General features: G+C 33.1%; 1 protein-coding gene across 24 annotated transcripts in view; it reads right to left on the reverse strand.

The window, feature by feature from the left end:
* Positions 1-25,837, reverse strand: part of LOC105465538 (triadin) — a 408,157-nt gene that overhangs the window by 120,246 nt on the left and 262,074 nt on the right. For all 24 annotated transcript variants that reach the window (XR_011623327.1, XR_011623326.1, XM_071096392.1 and 21 more), the window contains one exon: positions 14,504-14,551. Coding sequence is in view for 22 of the 24 variants with exons in the window: in XM_071096392.1 (XP_070952493.1) it covers positions 14,504-14,551 (48 nt within the window). In the remaining 2 variants the exon portion in view is untranslated. The remainder of the gene's footprint in view (positions 1-14,503; positions 14,552-25,837) is intronic.

A 25,837-nucleotide genomic window follows, 5' to 3' on the forward strand; every position in this document is an offset into this window, starting at 1 on the left:
TCCTTCACATCCAGGAGTCAGTGATTTTACGTGACTGCAGCCCAGCTGGACATCTGACTGCAATCATATGAGATAATCAAGTGAAAACGGCCTACTGTATCCTCCTGAAGTCCTGACCTACTAAATGATGAACAAAATGAAATCAGCTGTTGTTTTACATCACTAAGTTTTGAAATGACTTATATCTAGAAATAGTTGTGAAAAAGTAGTTAACCAACAAACAGCAAAAATTTGAATCTGTGATAAGTACTCCAGTAAAGTTATACAGATAATAGGGAAAAAAATTATTAATTCTAATTTTTAAATTGGGGAAGGTTTTCACTGAGAATATGCCTTTTAGGTTTAGGCTTATAAATTGGGTAGAATTTCATTGGCCAGGAAATGCCATTTTAATTGCATAACTGTAAGTAGATGTATTCAGTTTTTTGGGGTTTTTTTGTTGTTGTTGTTCGTTTGTTTGTTTGTTTTTGTCTTCCTTTGTCGCCAGGCTGGAGTGCAGTGGTGTGATCTCGGCTCATTGAAATCCCAGGTTCAAGTGATTCTCCTGCCTCAGCCTCCCGAGTAGCTGGGATTACAGGCACCCACCAGCACTCCTGGCTAATTTTGGTATTTTTAGTAGAGACAGGTTTTCACCATGTTGGCAAGGCTGGTCCCAAACTCCTGACCTCAAGTGATCTGCCCTCCTCGGTCTCCTAAAGTGCTGGGATTACGGGCGTGAACCACCATGTCGAGCCATGTACTAGGGTTTTTTATTTTGTTTTTTAAACTGAGAATGATTCCTAGAGTTCTTACTTGGTTTACAATAGGATAATTTTCCCTCACCTGAGATACAAAATGTAAAAGGAGAGGTCTTTGGAGGAAGATATTATTTCTGTTTTGAATGTATTGTGTCTCATATGTTGACAAGACACCCAAAAAGGAAACATCCAGCCAGCAGTTGGAAAGAACAGGTGAAGTGCAGATCATTTACAGGTACTACAGGGCAACCTACAGTATTGTTTATGAATGAAAACTATCAATATAACTAGTAGCATTTTTTTAAATGCCCCAAATTAATCTTATTTGCTTTGTTCACACAGATTGACTTGACTTATTAAGCAAACTAATTATATAAAAGCAAACTAAACCAGAAAGTGAACAATTATTTTCTTAATAATATGTGACAGGTGAAAACACACTCACATACAAAGACTAGTGTTCTCAGCTGGTTTTTTTGTTTGTTTGTTTTTGTTTTTGTTTTTTACCAACATGTTTTAAATCCAATCTCATATAATTTGTCTATATTGATATATCATTTATGTATTGGTAGTGATAGCCTTAATTTTATACATTTTGATGTGCTATTGTCAGACCTTTAAAAATTTAAAATACAGATTATGATCAAAATAGCTATAGACATCAAGCTTTAAATAATCTGAGATAAAAAGTATTCATTTTGAAAATAATACTCAATAACAATGCATCCAGGAATTTTTCAATTTAAGTTATAGGCCTGAGTATATTTAACCAAAAATAAATAGCAAAGAGCTTTTACTTTTAATTGTATTGTAGAATATAAAAGGTATATATGTGTTTCCTTTTCCTTCTGCAAGAATTCTTAAAAAAAAAAAAAAGAGGCTCATGAAAAAGACAAGACAAAAGGCTGAAATAATGGAAAGTCTCATAACAGAGAATCCTCTGTATCCTCAGCCCTAGAGTTCTTTCCTGACACAAGCATAAACGTTTTGAATCCAAACTACAAGTGTTCATCTGTTTAAAGGAAACAGTAGTAATTATTAATACCATGGATCTGCCTATTATTTATTATTGATTGCTCTGAATGACCAAGTATAAATTCAGTTTTATCATTAGTGACATTTAATGAGGATGTTAATAAAAATATTTTGTTGGTGCTTTCTAACATAGCTAGACCAAATAAAGAAAGTGAATTTGGAAAGTGTAAACAAAATTACCATGCAATTAAGATCCCCTGGTTCTATAAAGAATCAAATCCAAAATTCTTAATCTTTCTTACCCAGCTTGCTCTACTGAAGTGCTCAGAAACATAACTTAAAAACTGTCTCTCTCTTTCTCTTTTGTAGATGTAAGATGCTTGCTGATCTGAGATACTTTTTTTCACAAACATAATGAATAAAACCAACGTACCAAACTTTTTGGGCTTTTCTTCTGATGGAAAGAATAATTATAAAGAACCACCTGACAAGCTTTATCTGAAAGTGCAATGATATCTGATAATTTCCCAGAGTGTAACTTATAATGTACATCATCACACAGCATTAAAAAAGTAAAATTGTCTCATAACATCTTTTGGTTGCTTCCTAACATGATACTGCACTGTTCCTAAAGTTATCTAATAGTGATTAATTGCATGATTGTTTTCATAGTTAATATGTGAATCCCTTACATGAATGTCTCTTTGTTTTATTTTAATTCGAATGCAATTTTGATAAGCCAGGATATTTTAGGGAAGATATTTTATAATATTTTCAATCTACTACAAACTCCAACATATAAAATTTATAAGTAAATACAGAGACATAATTTTCAAGTCGCCTAAATGGTTTAAAATACTGTGTTTATAATTATCATGAAGGAAATAATAATATATTGATGCTTTATGTAACAGTAATTTTGAATTCTTCTGAAACATATAACAGACTAATTTTACTGGAGACACTGTTCATTAACTTTGTAATTAGAGATAACTTGGTCAGGACACCATCTTTAACTTTGTATAATGATACATTTAACTGTTCTGTATTCTATGGGCTAAAGAACTTGGTACATCTATTTTTTTAACATTTTACTTATTTTTCCTGAATATGTGTTTTAAAATCCTTACAGCATTTCCAGTTGAATTATATCTATACATGGCTATGTTTTTAAACTTGGAAACTTCATTTTATTTATTTCATAGTCTTTGTGTTTTATTTAAAAAGAATAAAATTTTGCAACCTATGTAATCCTCTATCTCTAACTGGACAAACCAATTCAAAAGCATAATATAAAATTTTCTTGAATGACATCTGAACAGTGTTGTCAGTACGTGAAGACTATGGGAAGATCTTCCTCAAGAAATTGTAAATAAGGGAAATTAGACTATTCTCTCAAATTTAAGTTATATATTTAACAGATTGGGGGGATGGAGAATAAATGAATTCCAAAAGCATCAACTAGAAAATACTATATAACACTTTGTAAATACTTCTTTGAAGAGCTTCCTTCAATTACACTTGTATACTCTAGACAAGCTGGGCTGTATCGGCATGTTAAAATGGTGACATATACAATGGCATAAGAAGGCAAAATAACAGTCTTATGCAGTAGTCTCAGTATTCTAGTCTTTTTGATAAGCCCTTCCTTATATTAGTATAGTTCTTCAAATTACCTTAGCTGAGTGACTTCTCTTGAAACAATCTGAATATCCTTTTCCTTTGACTAAATTCTGGTTCAATTTCATAATTACTTGGTTTTGAGGCTGTGTAGCTTGGCTGCAAGCATTGAATATTCATATATACACACTTTGATATTCTGATCCTTATGCGCCTTAATAATCTGACTACTAATCAAAATTGGTAGGGTGCACTTTAGTTCATCTCTATCCAGCTCTTTCAGAAAGATCAGCAGTATGTAAAGATACAAAAACATAAAATTAGCCCTCCTTTATTTGATAAGAAATTAGATATGCATTCTGTTAACTTCTATTTTAATGTTAAGTAGATGAGATGAACTAGGATATCTTAGCGACAGGGTTAGCTACTGAACCACTAAAGAAGACTTTTTCAAAGAAAACTTTATTAGTCATGAAATTTTTCTAGTGGAGTCTCGTCATTTTAAGATGTCAAAGTTTCCGTGTTTAAATTAAGATAATAACTTTATTACAATATTGTAATTTCCTTGAGGGCAGGGCTCAAGGAAATTCTGGTATCCACGTATAATGATGAAGCATTATTTTGTGTAGTTAGGCATTTTTAACATAAGATCGCTTTAACTTCTCACTTGTCTCCAATGAGGTAGGTGTTATCCATAATTTTATAGATATTTTACCTGAAGCTAAGAGGTAAATAACTTGCCCAAGGTCACAGCTAGTAAATTACCAATGGAAAATTTGAATCCAGGCTATGAGATGACAAAGTTAGTGTTAAACTGCTACACTATGCCTCTGGGAGCTTCCTGGATTATAGAGTAGATATCACCACAAATTGTCCCTAAAAGCGAACAGGGTGTACATTTGAATCACCAGATAACATCAATGTTCTTTATGATTGCCAGCCTGCCACAGTCTTGTAAACAATATATCTGAAGCAGGAACTAAGTAGTCTAACACATACTAGAAATTCCACAACTATTTGTTGAATGAGTTAATAAATTTGCTAAATTTTGTGCCAATCACATTTTATCAGGAAACTTCTCGTCAAATCTTTACACAGTAGCCTGATCATCATTATAAGCATCTTTCATGATTAGCTATTTTCCAATTCGTAATCCTAGTCTGGCAAAAATGTCAAATACAATGAAATGGCCAATATCTGATAGTTTTCCTGGACAAAAAATGAAAATTATGTATATTTAAATCTAATGTTTACCTCACATTTTATTTTTTTGTTGTCTAAGAAATTTTGAGTGACTTTCCAAAGTTCAGTAATCTCATACACATATTTACACATTTATGACCATTTATTTTTTTGTAATAACCTCTGATAATCCATTCATTTAAGATATAATACATTCTTTATTTCTATAACAATATTATTCATTATACATATTCTATATTGTCTTTTGAAATTTTTAAAATAGAAATCCTGTCCTAAAACACATTTATGTGGGATCTCAAGAATCATTATCATTGTAGTGTAACTGTTCAAAATGAAACTTAATTTATAAGATGACATATATTGAAGAGTTGAAGAAATATAATTGAATATAAGAAAAAATGTTAACTGAATAATTATTAATATAATCAAAATAAAGGAGACTTTTAATGTATCTTTCTGCTACTCATTGTATAGAATTTCAAAATATACTTCAAAATTAACTTAGTGAACTGGACTAATTCTTCAAGATTTCCATGCACTTAAAAAAATTAATAGACCTTAATTTTTGAAGCAGATTTATGATTACAGCAAAACTAATCAGAAAGTGCAGAGTTCCTGTACATTCTTTCTGTAACAATCTGAATGTGTCCCTTCAAAATTCATATGTTGAAATCCTACTCCCAATGTGATGGTATTAGGAGGTGGCACCTCTGTGAGATAATTAGGTCATCAGCGTGGAACCCTCATTAATAAAATTAGTGGCCTTAGAAAAATTAAAGGAACCCCAGAGAGCTCTCTTGCCCTCTTTTTGTATGTCAGGATACAAAAAGACAGCAGTCTGCAATCCAGAAGAGGGCTCTCACAGCACATCACCATTCTAGCAGCCTGATTTGTGAGAAATAAATTTTTGTTGTTTGTAAGCCACCCAGTCTATGGCAGTTTGTTATAGCAGCCCAAACTAAGACACCCTCTTCAAGCACACTTAGGCTCTATCACCATCAGTATCCCTCAAGAGTGTGGTACATTTATTACGATCCAAGAAGCAATATTGATACATCATTATCAACCAAAGTCCATAATTTACACTAGGGTTCACTCTTAGTTTTATACTTCTTATAGATTTTGACAAAAGTATAATGACACATATCTGCCATTGCAGTTTCATTCAGAATAATTTCATTATCCTAAAAATTCTCTGTGCTCCACCTATTCACCCTTCTCTTCTCCCCAAACCCTAGTAACCACTGAGTTTTTAACTTTCCCCACAGTTTTGCCTTTTCCAAAATATTATACAGTTGTAATTATACAACATGTTGACTCTTCACATTGTCATGTTTCACTTAGAAATATAATTTAAGGTTCTTCTATGCAGTTTTGTGGCTTGAGAGCTCATGTATTTTCCACACTGAATAAAAATCTCATTGTATTAATGTACCAGAATTTATTTATCTGTTCACCTGTTGAAGGACATCTTGGTTGCTTCCCAGTTTTAGGAAATATGAATAAAGCTGATATAAACATTCGTATGCAGGTTTTTGCATATATGTAAGTTTTCAGCTTATTTGGATAGACACCAAGGAGTATAATTGCTGGATTGCATCGTGAGAGTAAGGTTAGTTTTCTAAGAAACTATCAAATTGTCTTTTTGCATTTCCGCAAGCAAAGAATGAGAGTTTCTGTTGCTCTACATCCTCCCCAGCATTTTGTATTGTCAGTGCTTTGCATTTTAGCTGTTCTAATAGGTGTGTATTGGTATCTCATTGTTTTAATCTAATTATATGTTATGTTGAACATCTTTTCATATGTTTATTGCCGTCTGTATATCTTATAAGCCCAACTTATAATTTTTTTCTTTCATGGACTGTGTCTTTGGTGTTTTATTTAAAATGTCATTGTCAAACACAAGGACACCTAAATCTTCTACGTTATTTCCCAGGAGTTTTATAGTTTCATGTTTTACATTTAGATCTATGATCCACTTTGAGTTAATTTTCTTGTGGAGGATGTAAAGTCTATTTTTGAGGGTTTTTTGTTGTCTTTTTTATTTTTGTTTATGGATGTCCAGTTGTTTTGACACCCATTTGTTCAAAAGTCTATCCTTTCTCCAGTGAATTGTTATTTCTCCTTCGTCAAAGATCAGCTGATTCTATTTTTGTGAGTGCATTTCTGAGTTCTGTTTTCTCTTTCATTGATTTATTTGTCTATTCTTTCATTAATGTCATACTGTCTTGATTATTGTACTTTTACAGTAAGTTGTGAAGTTCAGTAGTGTCAGTTTGCCACTTAATTCTTCTTTTCCAATGCTGTGTTGGCTCTTCTGGGTCTTTTGCTTTTTCTTATAAACTTTAGAATTAGTTTGTCAATAGCCACAAGATAACTTGCTAGAATTTTTTTGGAATTGTGTCAAATCTGTAGCTCAATTTAGGAAGAATTGGCAGCTTGACAGTACTGAGTCATTCTATCAATGAATATGGAGTATTTCTCAATTTATTTAGTTTCTGTTTATTTCTTTATGTGGTTTCCTTCCAACAGATCTTATACATAATTTTAAAATATGTACCTAAGTGTTTATGTTTTTGGTGACAATATAAGTGATCATTGTGTTTTTAATCTTGTTCATTCAAATTTTTCATTACTGATATATGAGAGCAATTGACTTTTGCATACTAACTTTGTGCTCTGAAACCTTGTCATATTCTCTGATTAGTTCCAGGAAGTTTTTGGAATTTTCTACATAAATAAGTATGTCATCTTTGAACAAATACAGTTTAATTTTTTCTCCCAACTTATGTACCATTTATTTCCTTTTCTTATATTGTTGCATTCGCTAAAACTTTCAGTATAATGTTGATGAAGTGGTATGAGAGCAAACATCCTTGTCGTGTTTCTGACCCCAGCAAGAGCTCTTTTAATTTTGCACCATTAAATAGAATGTTAGCTGTAGGATTTTTGTAAAAATTATTTATCAAGTTTAAGAATTTTCTGTCTATTCCTAGTTTGCTGAGAGTTTTCAACCATGGGTGCTAGATTACCTCAAACGCTTTTACCATTACTATTCATAAGGTCATGTGTTTTTTCCTTCTTTAGCCTGTTGATGTTATAGATTACTTAAACACTTTTCAAATGTTGAAGCAGACTTGCATATCTGGAATAAATTCCACTTGGTCATATATAATTCTTTTTATGTATTGTTGAATTTGATTTTTTTATATTTTTAGATGTTTATTAATCTTTTTAAAAAATCTCCACACTAACTGTGTTGTAATCTTTGCGATGGATATGTACACAGAAAGAAAATTGAGGTCCAAGACTCTCAAAAAGGGTTTGGTTGGAGTAAAATAAAAGCCAATGCCCTCTCAACACACCGGAAACTGTTCTTTTTGTTGTGCTTACCAGAGTGACAGCATGCCTCCCCTGTGGATAAAGAAGTCCAGGAGCCCTCGAGTCCTTTCTCTTGAAAATGATATTATAAAAGGAGGACACAAGTTTGTGTTTTAAAATATAAACCGTATTATATTTAATAGATATTTATTGAGTGTCTCTTTTCTACTGAGACCTGGAAGAACAAAGAAGACTGTGTGGAGTTCGAACTGTGTTGTAATGCATCCACATAGACAGATTAAATACAACGATAGAGGGCTCAGAACTCTGGGTGCATGGCAGAAAGACTGGCAAACTCGACCTGAGAAAATGAAAGAAGACTTCACAGAAACACTGGCATTTGTGATGGATTCAAAAACTGATAAAATTTGCCATGAAAGAAGAATTAAAAAGGCATTTCAAACATTAAAAAAAAGCATAAGAATACCATGGAGTGTGAAAGTTAATGTGGATTCTTGAATGGAGAAAGTGGGATAATGAGGCAGTGAGCCTTGGCTACAAAGTCACACTGAGGCTTGGTAGCAAAGGCACTTGTGGTACCCTCTAAGGAATTTAAATTTATATGCTTCCAGTGATAAGGATTTAAATATCCTAAAGCCAAACTTTTTTTGCTGCCATTGTATCAATTTGCAAAATTTTGCTAACAGAATATGTGAAAAACTGACTTACAGTACAAAGTAATTATTGCCATGTTGTAAAAACAATCAGAAACCACCAGTCATATACAGTTGTTATCTGCATTATCCTATCTCCAGAGACAGTATATTCTTTTGTTCCATTTTTTATAGTATTTTTGTGCATGTATCAAGGGCATAATTTCTATATCCTGTGTGCTATTATTACTAATTCTCATGCTTACAATCGTACTTAAAGGATTTTATGTCATCTAATTTGGCATCCGATAGCATGCCTTGTTGCTGAGACATTTTTGCAACATATCAGCAAAACTTTAAATATTATCAGTCCGCTTAGTAAATTTAAATAATATTTTAAGATATTTTCATTTTATAATCTAAATTGGACTTTCCTGTTGATTGATTGTGCTTGCAATCGGAAGACAGCTTGTTCTTCAGCATTGGGGGCGATGTGGAAATATCTCGAGCATGGAAAACATGTCTTATAAGTGAGAAGTGCACAATATTAAAGATAGAAGGTCCTTTAGAGATGGCTTAATGCAATAGTATTTGCTTATTTAAAAAAAGGCAATGCAAGCAAATAAGTAGCCCAGTCACAGAACTAATTATTGATAGAGCTAAACTAAGCCCGAAGTGTTATTTCCAGATAGCTCTGTGCTCTATTGTTCAAGCAGGTATTTTATAATCGCCACTGGCTATCATCAATTACTTCTTCCTTGAAGGCCAAAGTTGTAAGTGCTAACTCCAAGTTAAGAATTTTTGACGATGGAATGTAATGTAAAGGCTTGAAATGAGGATGTAGATGTTTTGTTTGGGAAAGAATTTTTCCCTTTCTTTCTGTGTAAAAATCAAGTGAAGTAAAACTCAGATTTTCAGGTCATAATGACGAAAAACTTTTTTTTTTTTTTTTTTTTTTTTTTTTTTTAAGACGGAGTTTCACTCTGTCGCCCAGGCTGGAGTGCAGTGGCACGATCTCGGCTCACTGCAAGCTCTGCCTCCTGGGTTCATGCCATTCTCCCGCCTTAGCCTCCCAATTAGCTGGGACTTCAGGTGCCTGCCACCACGCCCAGCTAATTTTTTGTATTTTTAGTAGAGACGGACTTTCACCGTGTTAGCCAGGATGGTCTCGATTTCCCGACCTCGTGATCTGCCCAACTCGGCCTCCCAAAGTGCTGGGATTACAGGCGTGAGCCACTGCGCCCAGCCAAAAAACTTTTTAACTACTATTTTGCCATTCCAAGATCTGAGTTAAATTTTGATTTTTAAAGCATTGCTTCACAACTAGCTTGTACTGTATCATCGGTCTATAAAAATTGGGGTAATAATAGTCATTAAGATGCAGGTAAATGTTGTGTAAAATATTGATAAAACGTTCATTTTCATTACTAAAATTACTTGACCTGAAATATGTGACTTAATTTACAATGAGAATACAGTAACAATGCGTTTTTACACAGGGCCGATGGTTTCAGATTATGTCTGCAATTTAATTTTAGAGTATGAAACTTAAACTTCATTAATTTGTTCCAGGATCTGCAACAGCAATTGATGTTAAGGAACTTTATCTAAGATAGTGTATACCAATCCATTTTTCTTTCCATAAATAGGCCTTTAGTGGACAGTCAATCTGTGAATAAAAGAAAAAAGTAAATAAAAAGGAAACAAAATTTCTCAGGAAACAATCTTTGCTCTGACCACTCAACTTTGTAATGTAGCAGCTTGTAATATACTTTCTATTAAAAATTCTTAAGGGAAAAAGAGATACAACCCACTGCGGCTTCAGCATAATAGTAAGAGTGAAAGTAAATATTAATAGATAAAAAACGAAAACAGCAGCTCAATAATCTTAAACTCAAAAAGTGTTTTCTTGCTGTATCGTATGGTGAACATTATAATGCATTTCTAATTTATTTTATATAATCTTGTCTAGAATGTCAAAGGGACACATAAAGTTGATTATTCCCTCACAAACATCGTTGACGCACATTGCCCATTTTGGGGGGCTGAAATTCTCTTTAGTGTTGAATGGCTATCTTACCAATGTCTGAATCACATGATTCAAATGTTGCATGGCAGCAAGTAGACCTCTATAAGAAATTAATGTAACAATACAAACTTCCATTGAATATGTATTATTCTGCTGTGATAAGTAGGATTTAGATCTGTCTCTTATTAAAGGAATAAGGTGAGTGGGAGGAAAGAGTTAAGACAGGAGGGACTAGGCTGGGCGCAGTGGCTCACGCCTGTAATCCCAGCACTTTGGGAGGCCAATGTGGGTGGATCACGAGGTCAGGAGATCGAGACCATCCTGGCTAACATGGTGAAAGCCCGTCTCTACTAAAGATACAAAAAATTAGCCAGGAAGGTGGTGGGAACCTGTAGTCCCAGCTAACTTGGGAGGCTGAGGCAGGAGAATGGCGTGAACCTGGGAGGTGGAGCTTGCAGTGAGCCAAGATAGTGCCACTGCACTCCAGCTGCCTGGGCGATAGAGTGAGACTCTGTCTCTAAAAAAAAAAAAAAAAAAGGAGGGACTAGAAAGTAATTTCCCATTAATGAGATAAAATAATTATAAGAATAAATTGTTTTCATAATATTAAGTAAAATAAGAGTAAGAAGAAGTAAAATGTATTATGTGAGTAAGTGAGACAGTGGAGTGGAGAACTGAGTTGCTAATGGTTCTCTTGAAAATATATAAACTACATGAACATGGAGAGTATGCTCATTTTCATGCATTGCCTTTGGATAGACCATCTTCTCTCCAAAGCCCATGTCATACCCCTCATACCCATTCCCCAGCGCCTAGCCAGTTGTGGGCGCTCAATAAATATTAAACAAACAAAGCACAAAGTATTTTCAAAAAGTTTAGAATTCACAGGAATCTATAATATTGTTATTATAATTTAACATTTATTGAGGGTCAACAGCATGACTTAGTCAACATGTGCAAATAAGTTATTTTATAATACATATTAAGCAAATAATTAAATACAATTGTGTTAACTAAATCTTGTTTTACTTCATTGATTTTAAATGAAAAATTGTTTCCCTCTTTTGTTATAACTTTGATACACCAAGAAATATGAACATTCGTTGTATTCAAATGGATAAAATTTTCTCAGGGAAATCATGACTCTTAGATATTATTAACATTCACTTGAAAGTACGGAATAAACCTACAATCAGTACACATCACAGATTTTAAAAGGACCAGTGCATACACAAAGAAGAGAAGAATCTGATAAGGTGGATGAGGACAGTGACAGATTTACAAAACTTGCAATAGCACTTGGGTTTTGCCTGGTGTTGTGACAATGTAAAACACTATTACAATTACATAGGGAACCATTGTTTACAGAATAGCATCAAAAGCAAAGAAAGAAACTCTTCAAGTGGACACAAATTAGCCTATTTATGAATTTTGAAACATTCCTTAATTTAAGGCAAAGTTGAATCTTTTATTATAGTGAAGTGAACTCTGATACATTTATGATCAACAGGCTCCAACTTTACACTTAATAAAATGTTTACTAATTATGTTAAAATTTATTCTTGATGGTTAGTAGACAATCAAATTTTATTTAATTTCCCAAAAATATTTTTTTGTCCTGTTTCTACTTAATTGACTTTCGAAGTGACTTTTAATTGTTAAGAGAATTGAATACTACGCTATTGTGTAATAAAACTTTCAACTTAATTTTGAGATACTGGAATATCCATAAGTATCTAAGTCCAGAGATTCAATATGCACAATTATACTTAGATCACAAAGTGTACTTAAACTCCATTAAGAGTTACAAAAATCATATAATTTTTCTAAATAAAGTGTACATGTTCAAACAAATAAATAAAAATAAATATTTAAAGAGGATTTAACCGTATTTCAATGAATTATAAACTAGTAATAGATTATTTATACTTCTGAAGATAACTAAAAACTACATAAGAAAGCAAAGTATACAAGTCTTAAAGCATTATGCACAACTATTAGAATAATATGAGAAAATTTATAGAATGTCATTATCACTTCTCATACTACACAACATATCTATTTTTCATATCAGTTATTAGTAATATACTATCATAAAAATATGCAAAATATCCAAATATATTATTTCCTATGATTATGGTTGAAAATTATGAGGCCATTGTCATACAATATTTAAAATTGAAATGATTTACTAAGTCAATATAAAAATAGCCATTGAAAGAACCTCATCTTTTTCACACAATCCAAGAGCCTAAGCTTTGATAAGATAAAAAAGAAGATTTTAGTAGACAAAATTATAAAATCATCTGAAGGAGTAAGATCATATCTCTATGAACCATTTCCAGTCTCTTGTCCACTAGAGGAGACATTATAGAATTAATGAAACTGACACCAATGTGATGATAAGAAGAAAGAAACAATCTATTTTCAAATCAGTTGTCTGTTTGGTACTATTATTAGCGTGGGTGTTTCATATTCTAGTCAATTTTCTTTTGATATACTGTGGCTATGAAAACAACCTATGAATGTCATGAGTAATCAGCACTTTTATACTAGAGCGGGAAAGCTATAAACTCAATGAAATCAAAGTAGTTTGGTAATTTATGTCATCTGTGTTGAAATTGATTTTATAAGAAAAGAAAAAATGCCTAAGTATGTGTTACATGCTTATCTAGAAGTTTAAAAATGTTCATATCCTTTCACATATGTTTTCATGTTTGACCTGTACAACATCTTGTCAGATAGGCAGGTCAGGGATAATTATCTTTATTTTTTAAAGCATAAATTTAGACTCAGAAACGTGTGTAACTGAACACACTGAAATTAGGATCCAGTGTTTCCACTTTATGTTTCAGAAACTAAAATTCCACTCTTCTTCAGAAAGAAACCGACAGAAACATCTACTGAATTGTAAAATTTCAGAGTCCCCAGAAGCCAAAATAAATTGGAAAACATTTTCCATGCAATTATAATGGGATTTTATTTTGAAAAGCCCAAGGAAATAAATTCTTAACCAATCTTTTTACTTAACTGAATTCTTTAGTTTATTTATTTGGCATGTGAGGGATTGAAGGATTTTCTTGATATATTTATGTCAAAAGTTCTTAACTTCTGATATTAGAATTTCATAAATTTAATTGCATCTCAAATTTGAAGGAGAAATCATTTAGACTTTGTTCTTGACAAAATTATTGCAAGTTCTAATTTAATTTATTATAATAAATATAGTATTATTATATAAAAGCAAAGACATGAGGGAACAACAATTAAAATTATTAGCACACTTGAGCTCTAAGCGAAACCACATCACTTTAAATGTTTTAAGTTTAGTGTACTATAGCATTTTTTCTCAAGCAGAGTCTGGAGTGATCTACTTATGATATAGCTACATAAATACAAAGAAAATTCATTAACTATTTTATATAATTATAGTTTATAACACTGAAATTTCAGACCTCTTGGGAGAATGAATAGTTGAAGGCATAATATGTCATATAATATACTCCACTTACTTTTGCTGTTGTTTTCTTCATTTTAACTTTTACATATTATTTTTTCAAGCAATAGAAATAGTTGTTGCATATATAGGATTGGGCTATCTTTATTTTTCAAATTATGATCAGTAAGGTGGTGTTAAAACCACAAATCAAATAGGAATATGTCTACCAGTTCCCCTGGATCATTGTCTTATTCCCAACAATCTTCAGCATGTCTCCTGATGTAATTAAGCAGTTTGTAGAGTTTTCCTGTTCAGAACTGATATTCAAAGTTTAGTTACACAAAAGAAAGACCAACCCAGATTGCTGTCTCACATTCTCCCTGGCACAGAAATACATGCAAGGACAGTGATAAAGACCAACAGACTTAAAGGTTATTGTCTTCCGCCTGTCTGAATCCAGTGCTTTCCTCCGCATGCTGTTGTCTTTCTAAAGAAGATAATGTCAACCTCCTTCATTTTTTTTTACCTTGCTCCACTGTCTTGGTTGTTTTCTCTTCCTTCTTTCCAGGTACAGCTGCAAAACAAAGATAAGGTTTAAAGAAGATTTCCAGACAGAAATACTGCTTCTGCTCAAAAAAAAAAAAAAAAAAAAAAATTAAAATTAAAATTAAAAAAAAAAAGCATTTTGGAGTTATTTTAATACGAAATTTTTCTTTTACACAAGTTATTTTGAAGCTTCTTAAACATTTCTCATTTCTCTAATAATGCAATTGAAACCAGATTTTATATCTAAAGAATTAGAGAAAAAAGTGACAATCCTTTGCATTCTTCTGCCTACATTTCTACAATTGTATCTGATTTATTCCTTTACACTCCGCTTTGATAAACAAGCTCTACATAGAATTCCACTTGACAGGACTATGATTAATCTACTTACATTCCAGGTTATTGCTGGAGTCACTTAGTGTCTTGTAAATGTCAACTAGATGCTCCTTTAAATTCACACTTAACATGGTTTAATCAGCTGAAAGAATAGTGTAGTCATGCTTTAGATTCATTTAAATATTAAATGAAACTATCCCAAATCATCAGTAACCCAAAAAGGATTATCTGGGTGCTGTAGCCTTTCTCTAAGATGTTTTGCTCTCAGTGAAGTATTCACTGTTTACCTATTTACAGTAGTTGACAGTCGAAGAGTAGAACAGTACAAATTATTCACTCAGAATTGGTGCACCCCATTGAAAGAACTAATTCAAGAAAATATTCGGAGTTCATTAGCAATCATTAGATGAAAGATTGCTGAGGAACTGATTACTGCTATTGCACCCAAGTATCATCCCACATAGAACTGCAAGAGGAAAAAACACAACTTTAAAATGAAGAAATGTGTCTGTAGCCAACTTAACCCATTGATGAAACTTAGAAACATTCATTCATATCAGGACATCCAGACATCTTGTGCTTCCTGATGAGGTGCCGTGTGGCATATACAGTATCATCTCTAAAGTATTATTTCCAAAGTATCCAACTGAAATTTAGCTAAGCCAGATTTAGCTTTCAGTTTAATCAAATACAGGATGTACAGAACATGTTAAACCATATTGTGAAGAAATAATCAGACCAATTCAAAATGTCTATAAGGTAACTGTCCTGATCTTTCAAAAAAGTCAATGTAATTAAGAAGGAAAGAAGGAAGGAGGGAGAGAGGGAGAGAGGGAGAAAATGAGGTGAATTTCACTTTTAATTATATCTGTTGAAACAAAAAGATATCCAAAAAATTGAATATGCACTGGTTAAAAAAAATAACTTATATTTCCAGGAAAGTAACCTATTATTTTACCCAGTTATGACCCAAAAATAGAGCAAACCATATGACTGTAAAGTAAGGAAAATGTTAAACTAAAAAGCAAATAGATATGTATGAACCTCTCAAATCACACCTGTAGAGAAATCTTATATAACACAAGGTATTATAGGGTAAATGCCAATGAATGCTATGTTCTTTATTTTCCTGTTTGTTAGATTATAGTCAGTATTAGGGTTAGGACAGTGGAAAGGGTTAAGCAAGTTGGCCTTTAATGCTGAAATAAAGGCACAAGTCCCAAGATACTCCTGAGATGACTTTCCAGAACTGATTTATTACCAGAAAACAACTATGCAGTTTAGCCTGGAATTATCAAATTCCCTTGAAGGGCAACCACAATTCTGGTTATTCTAATGGATTATATGTCCTAGAAGAAGGAGCAATGAATGTTTTAGAGTGTATAGTCCAGTTTTACCACTGAATTGCTGCAAAAATGAGTGCACATTATTTTACCTTGAGCCTTACTCTTTATGTTAAAAACACAGATCGTGCTACGAGGGCTGTTTTAAGGTCTAAGTGAAAACAATTTAAGAAAATCAGCCCAGTGGCGGCCATATAACACAGTAAATAGAAGCTGTTATTATTTTATGTACTTCTGCCTAAAACACAATCATCTCACTTTTACAAGCTAACACCTATTTATTCATCCAATCTCATTTTAGGGCTAAAATACATTTTCTTTAAAAGGCAAATTAAATTTGAAAAATAAAGAAAATTTCTACAAAAATAACATTAACATTGTTCATAGATGAGTTAGACGTAGGTAAGGAGTAAAGTGCAATGTAGAAATAAATATCTGAAGAAATAGCCTGGAATTCACCCTAGAGAAACAAAAAGATGGAAAATATACAAGAAGTTAACAGACCTAGAGAAGATATAATTCATCTTAACATACATGCAATTGAACTTATAAAATAAAAGATTAGAGAATGTGAGGAAGAAGTGATATTTGAAGAGATAATGGCTAAAACTTCTCCAGAATTTCAGACACTAGCAATAGGATTCTGGAAGCACAAGAAATCTAAGTAGGGAAAGGATGTGCTAATTTCATTCATATCTTTCCCTTACACTGTAACAATAAAATAAAATAAAATAAAATAATTTTCTTTTAAATTGCACAAGTCCTAATATTGTCTCTTAGAAAAATATCATCTTTCTATGTAGTAGTATCACATGTTGGCTTTAATTTCAGTCTTTCCTGATACTTAATAATGCCACCTGCTTCTCATATACTTATTGGCATTTAGAAAACTTCTTCTGTGGAGTGCCTCTTTAGATTATTGCCTAATTTCTTAATGTTTTTTAAATTGATTTGTATGCATTTGTAATATTCTAAATGAGTCTTTTTAAAGATATATATATATATACACACACACATATGTATACATATACTGTAAATGTCTTCTTCCACTTACATTTTTTCATTCTGGCTTACATTAACAGGAGTTTTAATGGTAATTAAATTCAATTTAACAGTCTTTCCTTTGTCACTCATGCTTTTTGTATTCTATTTAAAAAGATTTGCCTCCACCATGGTTATATTTTAAATTTTCCACATTTTTTCCTGGTAGCATTATAATTTTTAATCATTTAAATTTAGAAACTCAATCCACTGAATTATTATTGTGTATGACATTGTGAGATAAAAGTTTACTTTTTTCCTTACTGATACCACTCAGTCTTAATTACTACTGTAGGTTTAAGATAATTCTTAATATCTACTACTACAAACCTTCCAGTTTGATCTTGTTCAGGATTGTCTTGGCTATTCTTAGACATTTGCTTTTTCATATGAAAATCGAGCCAGCTTATCAATTTAAATAAAACAATAGCAACCACAAGAAATCTGCTAGAATTTTGACTGGTATTATGATGAATCCATAGATCAATCTGAGAATCGATATCTTTACAAAATCAAGTCTTCTGATTGGTGAAAATAAAATATCCTTCCACTGAGTTTTGTATTCCTTAATTTCACAAATGTGTTAAAATGTAAGAGATCTTCAAGAATGTTATATATAATTTGTTACATTTATCTCGAGGTATTTTATGGATTTGATGCTATCATATTAGAACAGCATCGTAGTCATCTTTCACTTTATTTTCCAAAGTTTTGCTCTTGATTTCTAAAGCAAAGTTATGTTTCATTTGACAGTTTATGCAGAAAACTTGCTAGTTACTCAGTTGTAGCAATTTTCCTCTATAGACTGTTTTGAATTTTTTAAGGGGATAATCATATCATTTGTGAATAATGCGTTTTACTTCTTACTTCTCTATTTGCATACTTATGACATCTTTTTCTCATCTTACTGCACTGGATGGAAAACCCACTATGGTGTGTGATAGAAGTGGTGATCGCAAACATCCTTATTTTGTTTTGATTAGCAGAGGGAAAACCTTTAATTTTTTCCATTAGGTATGATGCTTGCTAATGGTTTTTGCAGATGTTTTATCAGGTTAAGTAAGTTTCTACTCTGGTGATGAATTATATCAAATGCATCTACTATGATGAATATAATTTCCTTTTATTCTGGCTAATTACATCAATTTGTATGTATTTTAATTTTTTTGAGCTTGCATTTCTGAGATTAAGCCAAGCTGACTGCATTTTGTCTTTCATACGTACTAGCAGACTTAATCGCTAATATTTTGTTTAGACCTATGCCTCTAGGTTCACAAGAAATATATATATATATATATATATATATATATATATATATATATATATATGTTGCTCTAAGTTTTGGTATTAAAGTCATTCTCACCCCATATAATGAGAGAATATTACCTCTTTTTCTATCCTCTGGAAAATTTGATGTAAGATTGGTGCTAATTTTTTCTTAAATATTTGAAATAAATCACCAGTGAAACCATCTGGCTAAAATTGAGGGAGGGGAACAGAATTACAATTATAAATTTAAAATTTTAATTTTATTAAAATGTTTTAGTTTATTAGAAAATCTTTTTATTTGCTTATTATCTATAGAATCTATAATGATGATCTTTTTTATTTCTGATATTGATATTTTATACCTTCTCTTTTTTTCTTAATATATTTTCATAAGCATTCACAATTTTTATTGTATTTTATTGATAATATTTTGACTTTTCCTGTTGTACTATTTGATTTCTAAATTAATAGCTTCTGCTCTTTCATTTATTTCTCTTCCTTCTACTTTCTTTGGGTTTAATTTTATGAATTAAAAAATATTGACTTCTTAGCTATCTGTTATTCATCCTTTTTCCTTTTCTGATGAATGTTTCTAAAAGCATATAAATTTTATCACACATTTGTTCATTAGATCTCCAAAATTCCACTTTTTTTCTTTGACTTATAGCATACTTAGAAACGTATTACTTACATTTACCATAGCACCTAGCATTGTTCCTAACATAATTAATTAATATAGATTTGTTTTGTGGTTGGATATATCACTTGACAAAAGATATGTCTTGATAATAAATATTTTCATTTGAGAGAGAAAAGAGATCAGTTTCAATGTTAGTGGTTTTCCTGGAAAAGGAGATTTTAAGTGTAGCCAGTGATACATGAGGAAAGGCAAAGGAGTGGGAAAGACTTAGATGTTCCTAGAGGAAGTGTAGTTGGAGCAGAGGATTTCCAGAGAGGAGATAAGGGATAGTCTAAAACTAGAGAATAGGACCAAATGCAGAAACCTTTGAAAGCCAAATTAGAGCTACACTTTACAATGTACGCTATAAGAGGCTAGTAAGATGTGTGGTGCCTGAGTCTATTCTATGAATGTTCTGTCTCAAATCAACATGGAAATAAAACATTGACCATTTGTAACTATAAAAGAGCCACATAGGTAGGTATTCCTATTCATAATTCTTTTATTCAGAATAATCATTATAAGTGTGTTTAGGAAATATGTGTTTTTTAGTTATTTTAATTGAATCCCCTGAAGAGTAAATGTCTCTCAGAAAACAACTGTAATGTGACTTACCTATAAAGACCAAATTTTCTTTCCAATGATAGGTTCATAATTCCTGGCACACATATTAAATAGAGGAGGCTAGTCCTTTAAAGCACTATGTTTTTTGTTGCTCACAAAAGATCACTGGAAATGCTGATTATCTATACAGAGAAGATGACATTTCCCATAAAATGTTTATCCTTTCATTTCTGGTTCCAATGTAAAATTCATCAATTCTAATTCTATGAAGAGCAAACATTAGAAATAAATAGCTCATCTAAGTAAGTGAATTTTTGAACTGCCTGGAGTCAAAAGAAGACCGTCATCAATTTCTCTTTCTATACCACAAGATATCTGGAATATCCTTTAGTGCTGAGTGAAGAAATTCTCTTTTTTCTACATTTGTAGAAGCTTACTTAGAAAAAATAGATTCGTATTTCACACTTCAGAAATCAAAACTAATGAAAAGGAAACAAAGCAGTTAACACACTTGGAACGTAATGCCCTGATTAGGGCTATTCTTGAGCTAAATTGGGAGCTGGGACATTGGTTTTATTTAGTTTCAGGCATTTATTTCACTATTCTTCCCTACAATTTTCCTTCAGCACACAAATCTCCAATACAGTTGACATCCCTCCTTTTTTCCGCTATATCACCCATGGAGGCTCTTATGTATGCCCTTTATTAGCAGTATTAGCAGGTACTTTTTTTTTTTTTAATAGAGTTTTGCTCTTGTTGCCCAGGCTGGAGTGCAATGGCACAATCTTGGCTCACTGCAACCTCCGCTTCCTGGGTTCAAGCGATTCTCCTACCTCAGTGTCCCAAGTAGCTAGGATTACAGGTGCCCGCCACCACGCCCAGCTAATTTTTTGTATTTACTTATTTTATTATTATTATTATTATTATTATTATTATTATTATCATCATCATTATTTTGGTAGAGACAGGGTTTCACCATATTGGTCAGGCTGGTCTTGAACTCCTGACCTCAGGTGATCCACCTGCCTTGGCCTCCCAAAGCACTGGGATTACAGGCGTGAGCCACCGTGCCCACCCTAGTAGGTACTTTTAAAGGAGAAGTGAGACTTGTCTGGAGGAGAAGTATGCTAGAATAGTGGTGAGGAAGTGAGAAGTGGTAAGAAAATATTGTGCAGTGGTTTGAAGTGTCTCTCATATGACACATATTACTTCCGAGAGGTAGACCTACAGCTGTAGCATGATGAACTATTATTTCCAAAGATATAAGAAACTGCCAGAAATATAAGAACTGTCCAGGATCTATTCAGATTTTACAGGTACTGCCTGGAGCGGTCATTGACTGAAACATTGGAATAAATCACTAATTATGAAAGAAAAAATATTGCATCAATTTGGTCTCCAGATACATATTACAGTGGAAAGAGGAAAGAGAGGTTTCTCATCAATTCTCAGGTGATGTTAACTACTTAACCTGTTCACAAGGCTATCACTTCCTGCTGCAATCTTCCTACAGTCTTCTAACATACTCGGAATTATGAACATAGCATTATGGGATTGTTGTAGCATAGAAAACAAGGCATGTCTAAAGATGAAGTTGGAAAGGATATAGGAGCCAGTTCTTGAGGCATGCTATATGCCATTTTAACAAGCTTGGATTTTAGTTTATGGAAAACTGGGGAACAGAGTATTAAATTTTAAGCGGTTTATTCAGTTTTGTGGTTTGACTGAATTATTGTGGCTATTGGGATGTTCTACTACATGAATATTAGTGGAATAAAAATAAAAACATGAGGGCAGCATGAGGTTATTTCAGTTGTTCTGGCAGAAGACACTGAAGGCTTGAATTAGTATGGTAGTAATGGCTACAAATAAGAGAAAATATGCTCAAGAAACAGAAACAGTAAGTTGGAAAGAGAAGATGAGGAGTTTAGATTAAGAAAGGTTGAATGTGAAGGGGCATTTTTTTTTTATTTATTTATTTATTTTTTTGAGATGGAGTCTCGCTCTGTCTCCCAGGCTGGTGTGCAGCGGTGTGATCTCGGCTCACTGCAAGCTCCACCTCCTGGGTTCACACCATTCTCCTGCCTCAGCCTCCCAAGTAGCTGGGACTACAGGCGCCCGTCACCACACCTGGCTAATTTTTTTTGTATTTTTAGTAGAGACGGGGTTTCACCGTGTTAGCCAGGATGGTCTCTATCTCCTGACCTCGTGATCCGCCCGCCTCAGCCTCCCAAAGTGCTGGGATTACAGGCATAAGCCACTGCGCCTGGCCGTGAAGGGGAATTTTTTTTTTTTTTTAAGTGTTAGTTTTATTTTAAGTTCCGGGGTAGAAGTGCAGGAAGTGCAGGTTTGTTACATATGTAAACGTGTGCCATGGTGGTTTGCTGCACCTATCAACCTATCACCTAGGTATTAAGCCCAGCATGCATTAACTATTGGGAAGGTGATTTGAAGGTATTTATTGGGCAGTTGAACATACGAGCCTGAAATTCATATAAAACTGTGAGATGGGGACACAGGATTGAAAAAACTTCGTGATATAGGGCAGAGTTTCAACTTTGAAAGCAGATATATCTCAAAAGAAAATGGTACAGAATGAGAAGTTCAGAGGATTAATAATGAATTATGAGGAACACCAACAATTACCAGGCAACAAATGAAAGAAAAAACACAAAGAAGCCGGAAATAAAGGCCAACTATATGGAGAGAACCAGCAGACTATACTGTCATGGTAACCTAACAACAGAGAAGTTTGGAGAAGAGACAAAGTAATAAATGCAATGAGAAATCTAGTAACATGAGGATGGAAGGGTTCTGTTGGCTTAGCAATGATGATGTCATCAGCACTGGCTGGAGCTTCAGTGGCATGGCAGGGGCAGGAGCTTAGTCTTTGTAGAAGGCCAGAGGCAGCACTAGGACTCCAGCATTCAGAAAGCTGGCTAACATGGGAAGGAGATAAAATGGTAGAGAGACAGAGAGAGAGACACAGAGAGAGAGAAAGATGTAAATCAAGGAAATGAAATAATTTTGAATCAGGGAAAAAACATTTCCAAGATGAGGAACAATGCCAGTAACAAGAAAGAGGAGGATGCCAGAAAATGGGATGGATGACTGATTTGGAAGGAAAAACTGGAGAAACTGGTCTTGAAGGGAAGGAGAAACACTACCTCTGAGACTAAAAGAGAGATGGATATGTGCCACATTTTCTTTATCCAGTCTATCATTGATGGGCATTTGGTTTGGTTCCAAGTCTTTGCTATTGTGAATAGTGCCGCAATAAACATATGTGTGCATGTGTCTTTATAGTAGAATGGTTTATAATCCTTTAGGTATATATACCCAGTAATGGGATTGCTGAGTCAAATGGTATTTCTCATTCTAGATCCTTGAGGAATTGCCACACTGTCTTCCACAATGGTTGAACACCATGGAATACTATGCAGCCATAAAAAAAGATGAGTTCATGTCCTTTGTAGAGACATGGATGAAGGTGGAAACCATCATTCTCAGCAAACTAACACAGGAACAGAAAACCAAACACCTCATGTTGTCACTCATAAGTGGGAGTTTAACAGTGAGAACATATGGACACAGGGAGGGGAACACCACACGCCAGGGCCTGTCGGTGGGTGGGGGACAAAGGGAGGGATGGCGTTAGGAGAAACACCTAATGTAGATGACGGGTTGATGGGTTCAGCAAACCACCATGGCACATGTACACCCACGTAATAAAACTGCACGTTCTGTACATGTGCCCCAGAACTTAAAGTATAATAGAAAAGAGAGAGAGAGAGATGGATATAGGTTAAATTAAAACACCAGCTACTATCCTATTTTTTATTCCCAGCCAACTATCTTCATCATCATTTCTCATACACTTCACTCCCTCTTTCCTCATTCGATTTGTCACTCTTTTAGTTTTTTGAGTGTCACTCCCCTGAGAATTCTGTATGGAAAATTATTAATATATTATGTACCTGACAAATCCCATGACCACCACTTTTCTATTGAAAGTTTTTTTTTTCTGCAGTTACTGAAGTTATTTTAGTCTGCTTTTATATTTCTCCTTGTTCTTTCCCCAAACAAATGCGAATATAAGTGTTGCTTTATCTCACTGCGACAAGCTCAATTACCTCCATGCAAAGGGCACCCATGTGTCCATCTCCAGCCTATCATTGTCTGGAGCTCTAGTTTTACTTCCAGAACTACCTATGTGATGCTACCTTCATGTGCTACTAGCACTTTGACTTAAATTTATCTAAAATTAATCTTGCCTTTCCTCTTCAAATTATTTCGCTTTTCTTTTTCATTGTTATTAAGAATATTAACAATATTCTTCTAGCAGCCAGTCTGAAGAAGGCTATTGTCATTACATTATTTTTATTTTCTTCCCTCCCAAAGCTTATCATCAGTTATGAAATTCCACTGCATCTACTTCTTTATTAGTGCTAATGAAATTTCTCTCCCTTCCAATCTCATAACTAATGCCCTAGTCCAGGTCCTAACACAGGTCACTACATTGTTGAGAATCTTCCTAATCTGCCTATTTCAAAATTTTCCTTTATGAGTTACTCTTCCTAAAGCATACGTTTGAGTGTTATTTATATACTTACAATTTTTCACCACCCCCCTAATTGCCCATGGAATCAAGTCCAATTTTAAAATAAGGCCCTTTTACTGCATTCTTAGCCCAGGTTATATTAATTCCTACAATGGTCTTGAGATTACTGCTGTTCCTCATATGCATACTACAAATTTGTATCACTTTGCCTTGCTCTGAAATCTATGCCCAGGATATTTTTTTTCTAACTTATTTACATAGCAAAACCCCATCTCTTATTTAAGGCTTAACTCTAAAGTCATCTTATGCCCTAAACATTGTCTTTTCCCCAGGTAAAATTAATTTTTAAACTTTGGGTAGAACTTTATCTGTATTTGTATCTCTAGCCTGATGGCTTTCAACCTTGAAATATGGTAATACAAGAAACTTTCATTGATGGTAAAACTTCAGGCCAACTTAGTGACTTAATAAAGATTCTCATATTTTTAGTATTTTAAATAACTCAAGAACAATATTAACATTTAAAATTTTTCTTGATTTTTCATATAATATATAACCCATAAATATATGGTGAGTAAATATGAAAATGATTAGAAAACTGCAAGGTGAAAATCAAAATAAATTAGCAAACTGATATTATATTAATGATTAAATACTATATATCTCCAAATAAAATATGACGTAAAAGTAGGGTTGAGATAAGACAATTTATGCTACGTATAAATAGACACATTACAGTTAACACCTAAAAATATTATTCTTCATCTTCAAGAACTTTAAAACAATTACAAAATTAGTAATTACCACTTAACATTGCACACAGTTCCTAGTTTAAGCCTCGATTTAGAACAATTTTTTAATACCTTAAAAACCAAAAAAATTACTTTCTTCTTCTACTTACATGTGAAAGGCTAGAGGTGGACAAGTTGTAAAGTATGCTAAGTATTGTGGAATTTGGGGCTTGGGTAGTAAATACGTGATGAGAACAATATTTTTTTTCACGCACGGCTGATTGTCAGAGAGATGTAGGAGATGAACAAGTTACTTGACAAATGAGAAAAGTCTCCTTTGATTTTTGTTTGTAATTTGTCAAGTTGGTAAAACCCTTCATGAGTTTTAAAACAGTTATGTCACTTTGAAAAGAACACTTACTTCTGTTCATTCTGTAGTTGAAAATAAACTCAGTATGTAGAATTATATTTAAATTGAGAATTGGGGTATAATATCTATAATCAACTATAAGCAAAGTAGTTGATGTCAACAATGTATGTGAATAGATAGATAATTTATTTCCTTTCACTTCCCTCCAAGCCTGACAAGCAAGTCTACTTAACCCCAACCAAAATGTTTGGCCATACTCTTTCAGTGAGCACTTTTGGTTGAGGACTCTTGGTGAGCTCACTAATTGATGGTTCAATTTCAATTCTGTCTCTCTGCTAACTCCAATTTGTCCTGATTGAAGCCCATACTATGTGAGCTTGTATTTCTACCCTAAATACTGTTCAATCAAGCCTAGCCTGA

The sequence above is a fragment of the Macaca nemestrina genome, chromosome 5 (assembly GCF_043159975.1).
Source record: "Macaca nemestrina isolate mMacNem1 chromosome 5, mMacNem.hap1, whole genome shotgun sequence".
In the NCBI taxonomy this organism is placed as follows: Eukaryota; Metazoa; Chordata; class Mammalia; order Primates; family Cercopithecidae; genus Macaca; species Macaca nemestrina.